At 40.7% G+C, this 18299-nt stretch overlaps 1 protein-coding gene across 19 annotated transcripts in view; it reads right to left on the bottom strand.

Annotated features, from left to right (window-relative positions):
• The window catches only part of LOC120079859 (origin of replication complex subunit 1B-like), a 94249-nt gene that overhangs the window by 37282 nt on the left and 38668 nt on the right, over window positions 1-18299 (bottom strand). For all 19 annotated transcript variants that reach the window (XR_005482360.1, XM_039034308.1, XM_039034309.1 and 16 more), the window contains 2 exons: window positions 13672-13767; window positions 3662-3738 (listed from right to left, as the gene is read on the bottom strand). Coding sequence is in view for 18 of the 19 variants with exons in the window: in XM_039034308.1 (XP_038890236.1) it covers window positions 3662-3738; window positions 13672-13767 (173 nt within the window). In the remaining variant the exon portion in view is untranslated. The remainder of the gene's footprint in view (window positions 1-3661; window positions 3739-13671; window positions 13768-18299) is intronic.

Below are 18299 nucleotides of genomic sequence, written 5' to 3'. Positions count from 1 at the left end.
ATTATTGTCAAGAATATGGTTACCTTGAGTTGTCTAGTTCTGACTCTTGAACACTTTCCGGTGGAGCAAGCAGAGGAAACTATTTCCTTTTCGTAGATTCTTCGATAGTAGGTTTATCCAAGGAACTTGTTTTGTAAGAAGGATAGGATGTTCCGGAATGGGGAGGTCCAGGATTAGTGTCAGGAGGGCCAAGAGGATTAGTGCCAGGAATTGTTCAAGAAACAAGTCTACAGGAATGGAATAGGTGGATGACGGTTTAGTCTCTTCACTCAAAGTCTCCCCTGAAGAGGACTAAACAGGAAAAAAAGGTTATCTTCTTGAAAGGTAGCATCCATGGTGACAAAGTACTTTCGAGAAGATGGCTGATAACACTTGTAGCCCCGTTGATGGAGCGGATACCCAACAAAGACACATTTTTTAGCCCTAGGAGCAAATTTACTATGGGAACCATGATTATGAACAAACACCGTACATCCAAACACCCGAAGAGGAATCTTGGGAATAGCTGGGTAAAGAGAAGGATTCTTTTGAAATGGGCTAAGGGAGTCTGGAACTTGAGGACACGGGAAGGCATCCGATTAATGAGATGGGCTGCAGTGAGTACAGCATCGCCCCATAGGTACGAGGGTATGGATGCAATAATCATGAAGAGCCCGAGCAACCTCAATAAGGTGACGGTTTTCCGTTCGGCCACCCCATTTTGTTGCGGGGTGTAGGCACAGGAGTTTTGGTGGATGATGCCTTTAGAATTTAAAAAACTCACGGAGGGACTGATTAACAAACTCACGGCCATTGTCACCCCGAAGGATAGCAATTTTGGTAGTGAACTGGGTTTTCGTGTAGAATTGCTGAAAGACTGTAGTCACCTCAAATTTATCCGTAAGAAGGAACACCTATGTAAGACGAGTGTGATCATTTATAAAGGTGACAAACCACCGTTTACCCGACACGGTTGTGATATTTGATGGGCCCCACACATCAATATGTATCAGGTGGAAAGGTTGGACGGTTTATAAGGCTGGGAAGGGAAATCAGTTTCAGAAATAGTAAGGGAAGAGAGTAAACAAGTGCTAGATAAACTCCTAGATGAAGCATCCTCCGAGAGAAAGTAGAGCCCCTTACTGTGCCGGGCAGTGCCAATCGTCTTCCCTGAGCTCAAGTCTTGAAACAAAACATTATCCGGTGAGAAAACGACATTACAATTCAGGTCTCTGGTTATTTTACTAACAGATAGTAGATTATAAGATATCTTTAGCACATGTAGGGCATTCTGTAAAATCAACCCTTGAATAGGAGATAAGTGACCTTTCCCAGCAACGGAAGCAAAGAACCCATTTGCAATTCGTATTCTCTCGTTTTCCACACTTGGACAATACGAGAGGAATTGATCAGTTGATCCAGTTAGGTGGTCCGTTGCTCCTGAGTCAAGGATCCACGATTCATCCCCTTAAACCAAGAAGCTAAAGGACTGAGAAGTACATGATTGAGCAACATTGCTGGTTCCAACCATGCTGGACTCTACCTGGTTGGTGGCTGATGATGTACCATCCCCTGTTTCACTGACAAGGGCCTGACCGGTTTTTGATTTATCATTCGCAAACCGTCGCTTACCATTTGGTGGGCGACCATGTAACTTCTAGCATTGATCTTTGGTGTGCCATGGTTTCTTACAGTGCTCACAGATGGGTGGGGATTTTCCGTTCTGTTTGTCGCTCTCTGGTCCCGAAGATTTGGCTCCAAACGCAACAGAATCTAAATGGTTGTTGCTAGTGCCATTCATAGCTCTAGTTCTATCCTCTTCTAATCTAACCTTTGAGCATACTTCCATTAGAGCCGGTATTGGTCTCTGTCCCAAAATCCGACTTCGGACACCATCAAATTTAGGGTTTAAGCCAGCTAGAAAATCATACATCCGGTCTACCTCCTCAATCTTTAAGTACTGAACTTCGTCAACAGGACAATTCCACACGACCTCGCGGCACAAGTCCATTTCATGCCATAACAGGGACAATCTATTGAAATAAGACGTTACGTCAAGAGTCCCTTGTTTGCACTCATGAATATGTTTCCTCAAGGTATAAAGACGTGAGGCATTTTGCCTCTGTGAATAGAGTTTCTGGACAACTTCCCAAATATCTCGAGCGAAGGCTGAGTACAGAAGTGGCTTTCCGATCTAGGGTTCCATGCTGTTTATCAGAATTGAGCGAAGGAGAGAGTCCTCTCCTTTCCATATACGTTCCTGGGGATCACCGGGGTTTGGTTTTGGTATTTCTCCAGTTAGATACCCAAACTTGTGACGTCCCTCAAGGACCATTCTTATCGATTGGGACGCTCACTGTTAAGTTTCTCACCAATAGACATTCCTGCAGAGTTCCCCACAAAACTAGACATAATATTTGCAACAGGTAAGTTAGAGTAAGCATTTACCGGTGTTTCTGAGCATAAAGAGAAGTCTGAATATGGATGAAAACCAGTTGTAAGATTTGTCGTGGACCTAAGGGCCGATATTTGCTGCTGTAAGTTGGCCAACTGCTGTTCAAAACCAACGGTTCCACTAGAATATGTCATAGGTTGGTTTTGCCCATAAATCCTTGGAAAAGTAGCTTCATTTTGGCTCGAGGACGGATCAAAAGAGGGGTTGGGAACTGACTGACTAAAAACCTGGTTCGGCTGGACCCGGTTTGGTTGAACCAGGTTTGGTTGAACCGGTTGGTTCGGCTAGACTGGCTGAGTAACTTGGGTCATCCATGGGCGATCTGGAACAAAATATCCCGAGGGTGAAGGGTTTGCTAGGGCTGGCTGCTGACCTGAAATCGGAGGCTGAAGATCGGTTGTATATCACCAGTCACGGGCGGTGGAGTCGGCCTGAGCAAAATATCCCGAGGGTGAAGGGTTTCCATGCATCGGGGGGTTCTGAGGCAGGATCTGGTGGGTGCTGATCGGGTCTAAGGAGTTTTGTTGGAGGTTGGATTGGGTCTGACGCAGATGGGTGTCGATCGGGTCTGACGCAGATGGGTTTGAAAATCCATAAGGTTGTCGAATTCTAGATGGGTCACTCGGATCTGAGGCAGAAAACCCAGATGAGCTCGGATCTGTGTGCCGATCTGGTCTGAGAGTTCCGGTGGTCGGGTCTGCAACAGTAGTCCACTGGTTATAAATTAGAGGATCAGGTCGGGTCTGGCTAGAGGTTGGATCAAACATAGATTTTAGGAGTTGAGGCATAGCGGTGTAAAAATAATGCTCAACGGCTTCTCTTATGGCTGCAACAACCTCAACGTTCATGGATCCCTTTGTTCCAATGGGGGTTTCTGTTGGGGTCTCTGGTTTGTTCTCATCAATGACGGCCAGGGCTTCGTCGCCATGCTCTGATACCATATTGAAAAAGGGAAGAAAAGAAACACCAAGATTTACGTGGAAACCCTAGATCAAGAAGAAAAACCACGATAGGAAAATTTTTATTCTTTTAATTTTCTGATACACAGTACTCAATACAGGACAGGTATAAATAATCAAACAGAGAAACCCTAGACAGTAGATACTGAGAAAAAGATTAAAACGCCCTTAGGGCTAAAACACCATTTCAACAAATAATAATGCCCAAGTGTTCAGAAAATAATTACAATGCCTATAACAATGTATAGAATACAATGGCATCTCTTACCCAACTTTCAGGAGAGCATCATATCCAGGAAATTCCTCTCCATTGCTTGTACAAAGATACGAGACAGTCATGGCAAGCTGTAGCACAAACGGAAAACAGGAATGAATGTATTTACAATATGAAATTTAGCTCTCCAGAATGACAAGTTAATGAGAAATTTTTTAGACATAAAGCTTCTAACGTCCACCAATTGTATGCAAATACCATGCTTTCAGTTAAAGATAAAGAAATCAGAGCTTTAGCTAATAATGCTTTTAGTAAAATACATTTTTAGTTCCTGAAGTTCAGAGTTGGTCTCTATTTGATCACTCAAGTTTCAAAATGAACACTTTTAGTTCATTTAGAAAATGGTCATAAATTGTTCTTGAAGTCAAATGACCATTAGTTGAGTGAACGGAAGGATGATATGATGGTTAAGTTGATTATTAGACTTTGTTGAGGTGCTATTTTTAAACGAGTTGGCAACACTTAAATTTTATACTGAGAAAAATATCTTTTGGTCCTAAGTTTTCAGAAATGGGTGTGTTTGGTCCCCAATGCTTCAAATTGGTTATTTTAGTTTTGCGAGTCGGAGTGTTGATGCTTCTCTGAATAAACGCACCATATTGAGCCCCTCCACAAATCACAATCATGACATTTGAATGAATCCCTTACAGAGTGAGCATAACTGACGATCCAACGGTTCGGTAATTCCTAGGCCCACCATCCAACAGGGATATTCCTTCACCACTTGATTCGTCAGGTGATGGTATAAAACTGCTCTATGGACAAACATGACAGAAACAAACAAAATCCAGTCGCAATTCGAATTTGAAATTAGGGCCAAACTAAATCTAGAATGAAAGACTGTTGAAATGGAATTGATGGAAATGGAAAGAGGATTTTGATTTTTGAAGACCTGAAGGAGAAAGGAAATTGATTGGAATTACACGAGGAACGAAGTGGGTGGGAGATTCATTATTAATGAAAGAGAATGAGAGGGGGGAATTGGATGGTGGAATAGATGTCAATTTTTCCAACCGTTTCTTTTGATCCTTAAAAAAAATAAATAAATAAAATTTAATTTTCCAATGGGTTCACGATGATAGTTAATGGCCCTACCTCCCGTTGTTTAATTTTCTCTATCGATATTTTTGTTTTCTATCTAGAGCAAGAGTCTTGCAACTTGCATTTAGTTGAAAAATGAGAAAGAGGGAGGATGGAGAGGGAAGAGAGAGGACAAGAAGAAAATGAGCGGAGGAAAAGATTAAAAACATTTTTTATTCCAAGACGTCTTGCCTCATTATCCATCTAGTCAATTCTACGTTAAATTTAATGATACCATTAGTAGATAGATCTTTTAAACCTATAGAACTATTGAAAAATACCTTACCTATTATTTATGATCTTGATTATTACTATTAGAAAGGTACTCGAACTTGTACTAAATATCTCATTGGCTAATTATATCTCATATGCAAAATGGTCAAATAGTCATAAGCCTTCACTTCTAAGATAGACAACTTATTTGTTCCAAGGAATATATAAGAAGCCCTAGATGATCCAATTGAAAACTAGCCGTGCGGGAGGAAATGAATGCTTTAAGACAAAGTGGTACTTGGGAAATAACAAACTTGCCAAAAGATTAGAAGGTTGAGAGATGCAAATGGGTGTTCACAGTAAAGTGTAACGCTGATGGTAATATTAAAAGATACAAAGCCGAATTAGTAGCCAAAGGCTTCGCTCAAACTTATGGAATTGACTACCATAGACCTTAGCTCCCTTTGCAAAAGTTAACACCATCATAATTCTTTTGTCCCTTGCGGCTAACTTAGATTGACCGCTTCTTCAACTTGATGTTAAGAATGTTTTCCTCAATGATGATTTAGAAGAAAAGGCCTTTATGAGCTTACCACTAAGATTTGAAATGGAACTTAGAAGTAGTAAAGTTTGCAAATTAAAGAAATCATTATATAGTCTCCAGCAATCTCCAACAACTTGGTTTGAACGCTTTGGAAAAGTAGTCACTAGCTACGGATACCTTCATAGTCAAGTAGATCATACCATTTTCTTTAAACACTCAGGGAATAATAAAACTACTATTATAATTGTGTATATTAATGATACGATTCTCACAGGTAATTGTTGAAATACGTTGAATTAGCCCTAAGGGCATTTTTGTAATTTTTGCTATATTTGCTAAATTAGGGTTTCACCTCATTCTATTTATATCTGAGGTTGGGTCTATTGTAAATATGACATAAAATAATAAGTCCTTTTCTACCGTGATTTTTCTTACCTGAATTAGGGTTTTCCACGTAAACTCCTTGTGTTGTCTTCTTTTTCTACTTCAATATGGTATCAGAGCAAGGTGATGAAACCCTAGCCCCGGTAGAAGAAACTCAGTCATCAAACTTGATAGGTGAAGGTACGCTGACTAATGAGGCTGTGATTCAAGCAGCGGTTGACCGCTATCTCCGAACCATCATCCCAGGTGGCTCAGCCGAACAGATCCAGCTAGCGAGCCGAACAGCAGGTGGTGGGATTGCTCCAGTTGGCGCGCCGATTAGCTTCCAGTCTCAGCCATTCCAACCGAACACCATCGATTGAACCTTTCCAGCCGAACAGCAGGTGGTGGTGGAAGGTCACGCTTTCCAGCTGGCACACGCGAACAAGTCACAACCGATCGGACTCTCGACTTCGCTCCAGCCGGCGCACGCGAACGGGTTACAACCAATCGGACCCTCGACTTCGCACACAATTTCATCTCAGCTCGCACGTTTCCCTTAGCCGGCGCACGTGATCGATCCTACAATCGATCAGTACCTCAGCATCGTACAGAACTGGTGATGTACACCAGATGGTCATGGGTTTGCTTCCAGCTGCTGGGTCGGGTCAGATCGGCGCGATTTTCTTCAACCTCGCAACCGATCGCCGAGCCTTCTGTCCGTTACCCACCATCACAGTCGTCTGGGAGCAGCGCGGTCACGGGTTGCCGAACTTTGCCGCTGGTGGACTTCCGGCAGCAGCTTCTTCACAGTACCATGTGGGACAGCTTTTTCCTCATGTTATCCAGTTCAGCCCCAGTTTCGAATGGGTGATTCCATTGAGAAAATCTCATGGTTTTTAGACAGAAAAATTCCAGATCTGAATCTCATGGGGGAACTCCAACAACAATTAGTTAGTCTTCAGCAACAGATGGTCGCCCTGGGAGCAGATTGAATGGTCATGATTCTTCCCGATGTATTCAGAAAATCCGGTATCAATGTTTCCTACTCTTCCAACTTCTAATCTTTTATCTGGAACAATAGGAAATTTTGCAGGAATGATCACGGGAGAGAAGTTGAATGAGCAAAATTACTTCTCTTGGTCCCAAACAATTAAAATGGTTCTTGAGGGACGCCATAAGTTTGGATATTTAACATGGAGAGATACCACGACGAATCCTGGGGATCCTCAAGAGCGTGTCTGGAAGGCAGAGGATTCTTTGCTCCGCTCAATGTTAATCAGTAGCATGGAACACCAAATCGGGAAACCCTTACTCTATTCAGCCACTGCCGAGATATATTTGGGATGCAGTCCAGAAAGTTATATTCGAGGCGTCAAAAAGCATCCCGCCTGTATACTCTACGTAACAGGTTCACGAATGAAACAAGGGAGCATGGATGTAACGTCATACTTCAGCAAGATGTCATTGTTATGGCAAGATGGATCTATGCCGGGAGATCATCTGGAACTGCCCACAAGATGGAATTCAATACTCCAAGATAGAAGAGGTTGAGCGTGTGTATGATTTTCTTGCCGGGCTGCACCCAAATTTGATACAGTTCGTAGTAGAATACTAGGGCAGAAACCAATTCTGTCTCTCATGGAGGTCTGTTCAGAAGTTAGATTGGAAGAAGATAGATCGAGTGCAATGAACGGGCCGGGTGTTACCACTGTAGAGTCAGCTGCCTTCGGGGTAAAGTCCGCTGAAGCTGATGGTGACAAGCAGAATAGTAGAAACACCCCAGTTTGTGAGCATTGCAAAAAACAGTGGCACACGAAGGATCATGCTGGAAATTGCATGGTCGCCTCCAAATGGTAAACGTCGCCCTCCAAATGACAAGTCGAAATCTGGGCGTGCTCTAGTGGGTGAATCAGTTGAAGGGGCTGCACAACCTCAGACACAGCCTCCAGTGACTAATCCTTGTGATTCAGGTACCATAGGATCGGAACAGTTGCTCAATCAGGTAACCCTCAATCTTTTAGTTTCCTTGTTAAAGGGAATGAGGTATGGATTCTAGATTCAGGAGCGAGACCGATCACTTGACTGGCTCATCCGACCGGTTTCTCTCATACTATCCAGTGCTGGAAATGAGAGGATTCGAATTGCGGATGGGTCCTTCGCTCCTGTTGCTGGAAAAGGCAGACTGTCACCATTTCAGGGATTAACTCTGCAAAATGTCTACATATGCCCAAAATTTCTTACAATTTTATTATCAATAAGCAAATAACAAAAGATTTGAACTGTAGAGTTGTCTTCTCACCAAATACTGTTTGTTTCAGGACTTGAGCTCGGGGAAGACGATTGGCACTGCCCGATATGACAGAGGCCTATATTTCCTTTCTACAGATGCTTCCTCTAAAAGCTTGTTGGACTAGTCTTTTATCTTCGTTTCCTATATCTGAAACAAATTATTTTTGACATTTTCGTCTTGGACATCCTAGTTTTTCAATATATGCGATATTTATTTCCTCATTTATTCCATAATGTGAATGTTTCTTCATTATCTTGTGATGTCTGTATACGTGCTAAACAACCTCGCGTGTCGTTTGTTTCTTAGCCCTATAAAACCTACCAGCCTTTTCACCTGGTCCACAGTGATGTTTGGGGTCCCTCGAGCATCGTACCTGTCTGGTAAACGGTGGTTTGTAACCTTCATCGATGACCATACCCGACTTACATCGGTATATCTCCTTGCTAATAAGTCCGGGGATTTATCTACCTTCAAACAGGTCTATACCACTGTATTAACACAGTTCAACACAAAGATTGTCATCCTTCGAAGTGACTGGTCGTGTGAGTTTGTCAACCACACCTTTCAGGAATTCCTAGCGTCAAAAGGGATCATCCATCAAAACTCGTGTGCATATACTCCACAACAAAATGGGGTTGCTGAACGGAAAAATCGCCATCTTATTGAAGTTGCTTGTTCCTTGATAATTCCAGCGTTCTTTCCTTGTACCTGTGGGGAGATGCGGTTCTTACCGCAGCTCATCTAATTAATAGAATGCCTTTACGAGTTCTAAAGTTTCAAACTCCTCTTGAGTGCTTCAAAGAGTCCTATCAGTCTACTCGTCTTATTCCTGAGGTTCCTCTTTGTGTGTTTGGGTGTACAACCTTTATTCATACTCATGGTTCACACCAGACTAAGTTTGCTCCACGAGCTAAAACATGTGTGTTTTTCGGGTATCCTCATCAGCGAGGCTATAAATGCTTTCATCCATCTTCCAGAAAATATTTTGTCCATATGGATGTCACGTTCCTTGAGATAAACTGTTCTTTCCCGTTAGTCATCTTCAGGGGGAGACACGAATGAAGAGACTAACAATTCCACGTACTCCATACCATTAGCCTCATCTTAAGCCTAGTCCGAATATTCCTGAACCTGAGCCTAGTCCCAATGTTCCTGGACCTAGTCTACCTAGTCTTGAACCTAATTCTGCTCCTGTTGTTCCGTGTCGGTTCTCCTACTAGACAAGTGCCCTGGATAACATACTATAGGAGGAATTTCAGAAAGGAAATTCAGGAAACCTCTGGTGTTCCATCGGAAAGTGTCCAAGCGTCGGAACCAGTTCAGGTTCAAGATCCCGTTGTTTCAAGGAGAGTCTTGAAGAAAAGTCTGGAAACATAGAAAATGATGAAATGAGCTCAGAGAAAAGGTTGAAACTTCAGAGGAAGTAATGAGATGCTGAAAGATCCTAAGAAGATGCAGAATTGTCTAAAAGTCTGATACTGAAAAGGGACAGACGAAAACTGACAACTATGATGATACCACTCTGGATATGCCAATTGCTCTGAGAAAGGGAACCAGGTCATGTACAAAATACCCTTTGCATAGTTTTTCTGACCTATAGTAACTTCTCTCCTGTTTTTAAGGCTTTTACAACTCATCTAGATGCTCAACAATACCTACCAGTGTACATGCGGCCATGGAAGTTCCCGAGTGGAAAGCAGCAGTAATGGAGGAAATGAGAGCTTTTGAGGCAAATAAGACTTGGGAGTTAGTAGCTCTCCCTAGAGGTCACAAAACAGTTGGTTGCAAATGGGTGTTCACAGTGAAGTATAAGTCTGACGGAACACTCGAGAGGTATAAAGTCAGATTAGTTGCTAAGGATTCACTCAGACGTATGGGATTATTATTCAGAAACTTTTTCCCCAGTAGCTAAGTTAAACACGATTCGTGTTCTTCTGTCTGTCGCCGTGAATAAAGATTGGTCCCTACATCAACTAGATGTAAAGAACACATTCCTAAATGGTGAGTTGGAAGAGAAGTTTATATGAGTCCACCTCCAGGTTTCGAAGCTAAGTTTGGGAATCATGTTTTGCAAACTCAGGAAGTCTTTATATGGGTTGAAGCAGTCTCCTAGTACCTGGTTTGACAGGTTCACCTGTTTGTTAAGTCCCAAGGGTTTGTTCAGGGAGCATTCTGATCATACCTTGTTTACCAAAAAATCACCCTTAGGAAAGATTGTTGTGTTGGTAGGTTATGTCGATGACATCATCCTATCAGGGGATGACACGGCAGAAATTGCTAAACTAAATAAAAGGATGGCAAGTGAATTTGAAATTAAGGATCTTGGTAGTTTAAGGTATTTTCTAGGGATGGAAGTGGCAAGTCAAAAGCAGGAATATCTGTTTCTCAGCGGAAGTATACTCTGAACTTGTTTAAGGAAACAGGAATGACCGGATGCAAACCTATTAACACTCCTATTGAGGTCAATAGCAAACTGAAAAGTATTTCGGAAGGAGTTCCTGTGAATAAGGAAAGGTATCAACGCCTAGTAAGAAAACTGATTTTACTTGTCTCATACTAGGCCCGACATCCCTATGCTGTGAGTGTAGTAAGTTAGTTCATGCAAGTCCATATGAGGAGCACATGGAAGCTGTGACTCGAATTTTGAGATATTTAAAGTCCACCCTGGAAAGGGCTTGGTGTTCAGGAAACATGGCACACGAAGCATCGAGGCATATACTGACTCAGATTAGGCCGGATCTGTGACTGATAGAAGGTCAACCTCAGGGTACTGTACCTTTGTATGGGGAAATTTGGTAACTTGGCGGAGTAAAAAACAGGTGTAGTGGCGAGAAGTAGTAGTGCTGAGGCAGAGTATAGAGCTATGAATCTAGGAGTGTGTGAAGAAATCTGGTTGCAGAAAGTTTTATCTGATTTTCACGAGAGTAGTCCGGGGCCCATGAAGCTGTATTGTGATATAAGGCTGCCATCGGTATGCAACATGATAGAACCAAACATGTGAAAATTGACAGGCACTTTATTAAAGAAAAAGTTAGACCGCGGAGCTATTTGTATTCCCTATGTACCTTCAGTCCAACAGATTGCAGATGTTTTTACGAAAGGGTTATCGAGACAGACGTTTGAAGCTTGTATTAGCAAGTTGGGTCTTGCCGATATCTATGCCCCAACTTGAGGGGGAGTGTTGAAATACGTTGAATTAGCCCTAAGGGCATTTTTGTAATTTTTGCTATATTTGCTAAATTAGGGTTTCACCTCATTCTATTTATATCTGAGGTTGGGTCTATTGTAAATATGACATAAAATAATAAGTCCTTTTCTACCGTGGTTTTTTTTCCCTGAATTAGGGTTTTCCACGTAAACTCCTTGTGTCGTCTTCTTTTTCTACTTTAATAGTAATGATGAAGAAGGATTAGTTGATCTTAAGAACAAACTTGCAAGGGAGTTTCAGATCAAAGACTTGGGCCTTGAAGTACTTCGTAGGGATGGAGTTTGCAAGATCTAAGAAAGGTATTTTCATTAATAATAAATAATTATATAATATATTATATTATCTATTAATATATATACACATACATACATACATATATATATGTTATTGGCTTACTTCAAGAGATAGGTTTACTAGGTTGTCGGACAGTAGAAACTCCTATTGAACCGAATCTGAAATTACAAGCTGGAAAGGGTGAAGTAAAGGACAAAAACAGATGCCAAAGACTGGTGGGAAGACTAATCAATTTATCTCACACATCTAGATAACGCATTCGCAGTAAGTATGGTGAGTCAATTCATGCATTCACTTGGACCCATTCATTTTGAAGTAATGTATAAAATTATATGATATTTGAAAGGAACTCTAGGTAAAGGCATATTATTTCAGAAACATGACAATCTTTAAGTTTGAAGTGTATATGGATGTAGATTGGGCTAGAAGTACTACTGATAGAAGATCTACTTCTTGTTATTGCTTTTTTGTTGGAGGGAACTTAGTTACATGGCGTAGTAAAAAACAAAATGCACCTACCAGAAACAGTTCTGAAGTAGAATTTAGAGGTTTAGCACATGAAATTTGTGAAGGTATTTGGATTAACAAGATACTTGAAGAACTGAAATTGTCTAAGAAGGATCCTATACGAATTTATTGTGATAACAAGCTGTCATCGTCATAACTCATAATCTAGTCCTACATGATAGAACAAAGCACATTGAAGTTGACAAACATTTCATAAAAGAGAAGATTGATGCAGATGTAATATGCATATCCTATCTTCCGACTACCAAACAAACGACTGAGATGTTAACTAAAGATCTTTCAAAAAGGCAATTTGATAAACTTATCAACAATTTGATAAACTTATGAAAAGGTCCTTCAAAAAGGCAATGTCTCTTCTAGCTCACCAACAACCTTTCTCTTGGTTCGACTATTCTTCCATAAGTTTAGAAAATGTAGGAGGGTGGGGGGAGAATATACAATTTCCTAAGAAATTGGTCCATTCAGCCTCCCATCTTACAACTTATAGAGAGAGAAAACACAAGAGAAAAAAAGAGAAAAGTATTTATTTCCGCATCTCTTTAAAGAAAAATAAAAATTGAGTATGTCTACAAGTTTTGAAGAGAGTAGAGAAAGGAAGGAACTTTCTATTATGCAGTTTTTAGAAAAAGAGCGAGATATAAATAATTTCAACTTTTTAAAGAGAGGAAGTGGGGAAGATGGAAGTAATTTTATGTTCAATTCAACTTCTTTTTTCTATTATTCTGCAACTATTTAGAGAGAGGAAGTGGGGAAGATGGAAGTAATTTTATGTTCAATTCAACTCTTTTTTTTATTATTATTTTGCAACTTTTAGAGAGAAAAGGACGATGGAAGTAGTTTTATTGACTTTTTTATAAGAGAAACAGATTCCTGGTTATGAGCTTTTTTTTTAGTTTTTTTGCAACTTTTTAGACAGAGAGGGAGATGAAAGTAATTTTATGTTCATGCAACTTCTTTTTCTTTTCTCAACTTTGAGAGAGAGAGGGGGGGAGGTGAAAGTAATTTTTTGATATGCAACGTTTTAAACAGAAAGGAGACATTAGATAGAATGGGGGAGATGAAATAGGAGAAAAGAAGAGAAGAAGATGAGAAAGAAGAGAGGGAGAAGAGAGGACCATGGCAGCAGGGAGACCTGCCTTGAAGAGGGATGAGAAAGAAAAACGAGAGAAGAATGAAGGAAAGAGAGGAAGGGGGGGGGGAGGGAATGTTTAAAAATAATTTTAAATTAATGCTTTTACCAACACAATTGAAAAACGGCTCACTTACCAAAGTCTAATCATCAACTTAATTATCACATCATTTTTCATTAAGACAACTAATAGTCAACTGACCTCGTGGACTATTTAAAACTATTTTTCAAACTTCAACGATTAAAAGTGTCTCATTTAAAATATAAAAAACTGAATAGACACTAACTCCAAACTTTAAGAACCATCCGTGAATCTACCAAGTAAGCAAAATTGAAAACTTGAGTTATGGACCTTTTCAAAGGTTGCTTCACCCATTCCAGTTTTATAAAGTTCGTGCACCATAGCTGTCAAGAAAATCTTACTCTGCTTAGAACAATTCCTCATCACCTACACAGGAGAGCGCAAGTGAATTGAAGTTGACAATTTATAAAATGCAAACCAACTGGCGTGCAACTACAAATTCATCATGTTTATTCATATTTATTCAATAGGAGACAAAATAAAATCTGAAGACATTTTCTTTTAAAGAATAGTCATTGATTAACTCTCATCTATGCAGTGATCTGACAAAGAGACATTATTATCTTTTTTTTTTGGAAAGAAAATAAACACTTTTTATTGATAAAATGAAAAGAGTTTTTTTTTTTTTTTTTAAGGACACAAACACTAAAGCTCAAAAGGGAAACGAGAATGATAAAGTAATAGCCGAAAATTAAATCAAAATTGAATTACAAGAAAAACATAAAAGCATTCCAAATAATGCAAATATCCTGAATACAAAAAGTATCTCGCAAAGCCTTTAGAAAGAGAGCACCAAGGACTTTTAGTGCATTAAGTCAAAAATCTTTGGAATTTTTTGAACAAGAAACAAGCCTCTTAATTAAGATAATGAAATGAGACTAAACTCTTTGGAATTAACACCACAGTTAAACCAATCCATTGTTGAAAGATATTCTCTCCTTAATGAATTAAGAAAATCCCATTCGATGTTGAAGAGTGAGAAGAGATTCCATCAACAATGCCCCTTCAAAAATAGGAGAAGATGTTTCCATGTGTTTTCATAAATGATAAAGATTTCACAGAAAACTTGCACGAGAGACAACTTCAAGATCCCAAGATACCAATCACTTTGTAGCCTACTAACCATCCAAGGAGCTGCTGAAAATAAAAAACCACATCATCTTTAAGCAACCTTCAAAAGCCAATGTTCCACGAAAGAGGAGTACCAATCATGAATCTGATTCCTTTTGGTGTAGAGTGATCCAAAGTATACATGATAAGGATCAATTCTCTTATGGTTTAGTTGTTGAAGTAATTGACTCTAACTGCTTCAGTTCAGTCTCCGGTTCGGTCCAATCTAGTCTGGTCAACGGTCAAGGTCAAAGAGTAAACATTTTTTTTCCAATTTTAGAGTTCAAGCAATCCGGTTCAATCAATTCGGTTTGGTGCAAGATCGATTCTGGGTCAAGCAGACCGGTTCAGTACACTTCAGTTACACCGATTTCAATTTGGTTCGGCTCAGTCAGTCTGGTTCAAATCCGCTTTTCAAATTAGCTCATGGAGCCTATGTTTTCATTTAGGGGTATCATCTGGTTTCTGTTCAATCTCGTCAATTGATTCGCTCTATCTTCATCTTTTCGAGAACAGTTATCAATGTCAACCAATGGTTAGTCCAATAATAGGCTGCAGCCAGTGACTAAACTCAGAAGGGGTTGAAGGGAGGGCTGGATGGCCAGGGTTGGGGATTTTAGTCTCGGCAGTAAGGTCCTCCCCGGTTAGAAATAGGGTAGTTAGGTCAGCAAGCAGGGTTTCTTCCGGAATTGGCTCATCTTGATCTTTTGAATTGATGAGCCAATCGTTTTCCTCTGTATTAATACTGAAAGGGGAATCAGGAGGGCAATCTCTCTCAATGATTGATTGAGGTTTAGGGGTGAAAATAGGGGTTTCTTTTGGTGGTGGTCTAGCCGAGTTGTAAGGGGGAAGAGAAGATGGATAATCTGACCTGGAATTAAAAGGCTGCTTTGGAAAAGAAGGAATTTTGGCTTCTTGGGGCTGGGTGGAGACTGAGTTAAGGGTGAGTCCGAGGCTTTTGGGGTGTTCCCTCAGGTGCTTTCTTCTGATAAAGTGCTTGGGAAAAGTTTTGAAGAGGCAAGAGGGGTGGCGGGCTCTATTTAGCCATTTCTGGTTTGTTTTGCTAGGTTTAAGGGCTGGTTTAATGTTCAGGGGAGGAAGAGGAGGCTTGAGGGATGCAGAGACAGAGGTAAAGATTGCTCTATTAGGACAAGGGAGAGCAAAGCAAGGAGAGGATCGGATGTTTGAGGGTAAAGAAGGCAGGAAGGTTGAATAATCTGGAAAAACAGGGGAGGGCAGGGGAGAGGAATTGAGGCAAAGAACAAGGGAAGAGGAAAGCTGATGAGTTGCTTGGGTTTCAGGCTTGGCTAAGACATGCTCAATTGAGGGGAGCACCACATTGCAAGGGACACAAAATTTTGCTTTCGTTTTTCTTTTTGGCACCGGTGATTTTTCAACTTCTTTCTCTTTCATCTTAATGGCAACAGATGAATTAATATCTAACTGTGGAACACGAGGGGTTTTCAAATTTAAACAAGGAGCCTTATCTGAAACAACAATTAAATCAGGAGGCTTTTTGATTTCCTTTAATATGCCAGAGGATCTTTCAGATGACTGCGGCTGCAAGGAGAGCTTTTCGACTTCCTTTGAATTAAAAAAAAGCCTTTTCAAAAGGCTGTGGCTGTGAGTGAGGGGGGGCTTTTCAACTTCCCCTATTTCTCCCAGATTGATGATTGAAGTCTGTGGCTTTTGGATTTCTTTCAACTTTTATGCTTTTGCACTTGGACTTCGTGAGAACTTAGGCTTGGATTTATTTGACAATAGGAAAGACCAATTGGATAAATCAATTACATCAAATTGGGAGGAGGCATCTTCATCCTTTAGAGCATCTTGTAACCGAACTAGGTCTATTGGGTTGGAGAAGTCGTTAAGCAAGACTTTAGGGGGTAGTTTTGAAGGCTGATGACAGCAAGCAATATCACCAAAGTTTAAGTAAATACTTCCACGAATATCATCCTTAATTTCAGTGGTGGCTGGCATGAATCCACATAAATTCTTCCTTACTTGAATTTTTGCTTCTAAACAGTTGATGAGATTAAGAGTTTCTGATGCAATAGCAATTAAACCACCAAAATAAGCCCCAATTGCTTCAAAAGTTTTCCTACACCAATAATCTAAGGGAAGGTTTTTGATGGTTGCCCATAATCTTGCATTACTGAGGGCCTTCCATTACTGAATGAATTCCATTTTTCCAGATGAAGATGAAAAGGGCCGAACTTAGTCCATTTACCCTGAATTGGCACTTTTTCGTTAAGGTTTCCTTGGCTTAGTTTGATGAGGGCTTTGTCTGCAAACAGATGATTGATGATGACATTGGTGCCTAGACACTTACTTAGTTCTACCACAATTTCCTTCCACCCATTTGATGCCATAAGTCTTGAGATAATCCAGAGGTTACTAAAATTTTCAGGCAAGACATCATCATTCTTCTTTAACCAGACAGTAGGATTGCTCTGTTTCTTCACATGTGGAGTAGGGAAGGATGGGAGGGCAGAGTTCCCACAGAAAGGTGGAGTAGGGCTGGTACGACCGGCTGGACTATGTTTAGGAGAGGGAGGAGATGAAGAAGAACTAACCTGGAGAACAGGGGATTTTCTGAAGTATTGGATGCAGCTATCGATCATCTCCTTAAAGTCTTGCCAGCCTGCTTTTTCGTTGCCGAACGGGAGGTGGATGTTCCTTCTTCCTCCTGTGATTGGCCATACAACACATTCTACAAACCAACTCTCCTTTGCACAAAATTTGGCAAGCCTCATGATGCTTTGATCAACTCTTTCCTTTAGAAGGAAAAACTCAAAGGTGGAACCATACAGTAGTCTGCGAAAGCTCTCAAGAAGCCATTTAACTGAGGTTAAGGAGAGAAGAATGGACTGTCCTTTTTTTATGTATTTTAAAAGGAAGTTCGATCCTTCTTGCTCCATATGGAAGGCATGGTCAAGGATACGGCAAGAGAAAGAAGTCATGGCTGGAAACAGGGCAGAAACAGAGTGAGAGAGGAGTTCGGTGGAATGATAGGAGCCAAAAGAAGGCTGGAAGGAGAGGGATGAGGGAGGCGGTCAGAAGGAGGGAAGGTTAGGGAGGGCATGGTGAGCTCCGGTGGGGTGTACGGAAGGGAGGGCGTGGGGGAAGGGAGAAAAGGAGGAAAGAGCAGAGAGCATTTTTTATCATTAATAAAGATTATCTTGAAGTTTTCTTGGAGTTTATCCATTAAATTGGTATCAGAGCATTTTGATCCAACGCGACTTCTTCCCTCGGATCAACTTCAAATGGATGCGGAAGCTTCCTCTTAGACTAAGACTTTGGAGAGCAGAATGGCCTCAATAGAATCAGTCGTGAGCGACATCAAGAGTTAAGTGGGAGACCTGCAGACGATGTTGGCACAAGTGTCCCAACATTTGGATATTCAAAATCCAAAGGATATTCAAGGACAGCAAGTACAAGACAATCAGAAAAACAAAAGGTGCCTTCGAATCAATAAGAACCTGAAAGAATGTGAGCAAGAAGAGGTGACTGGGACATACGTTGATCAATCTGAAGCAAGAATTCAAGAACCAATCAAGAATCATGTTAGAACGAATCGGGTCATTCATAATCCCCCAAAGGTACATAATTGTCCAGCAAGAATTATCAATTGTCAACCAAGAATTCAACCACAAGAGCTGCAAATGCCAAGATATATGATGCAAGATCCGAACTCCTCTGATGAAGATGAGAACTACCATTTTGGAAATCAAGAAAGGAGGGGTTTTAGACCGAGCAAACAGCATTATTATCAAGAAAATCAAGAT

This window comes from Benincasa hispida, chromosome 6 (assembly GCF_009727055.1).
Source record: "Benincasa hispida cultivar B227 chromosome 6, ASM972705v1, whole genome shotgun sequence".
Classification (NCBI taxonomy): Eukaryota; Viridiplantae; Streptophyta; class Magnoliopsida; order Cucurbitales; family Cucurbitaceae; genus Benincasa; species Benincasa hispida.
This window is presented reverse-complemented; position numbering and strand designations above follow the sequence as displayed.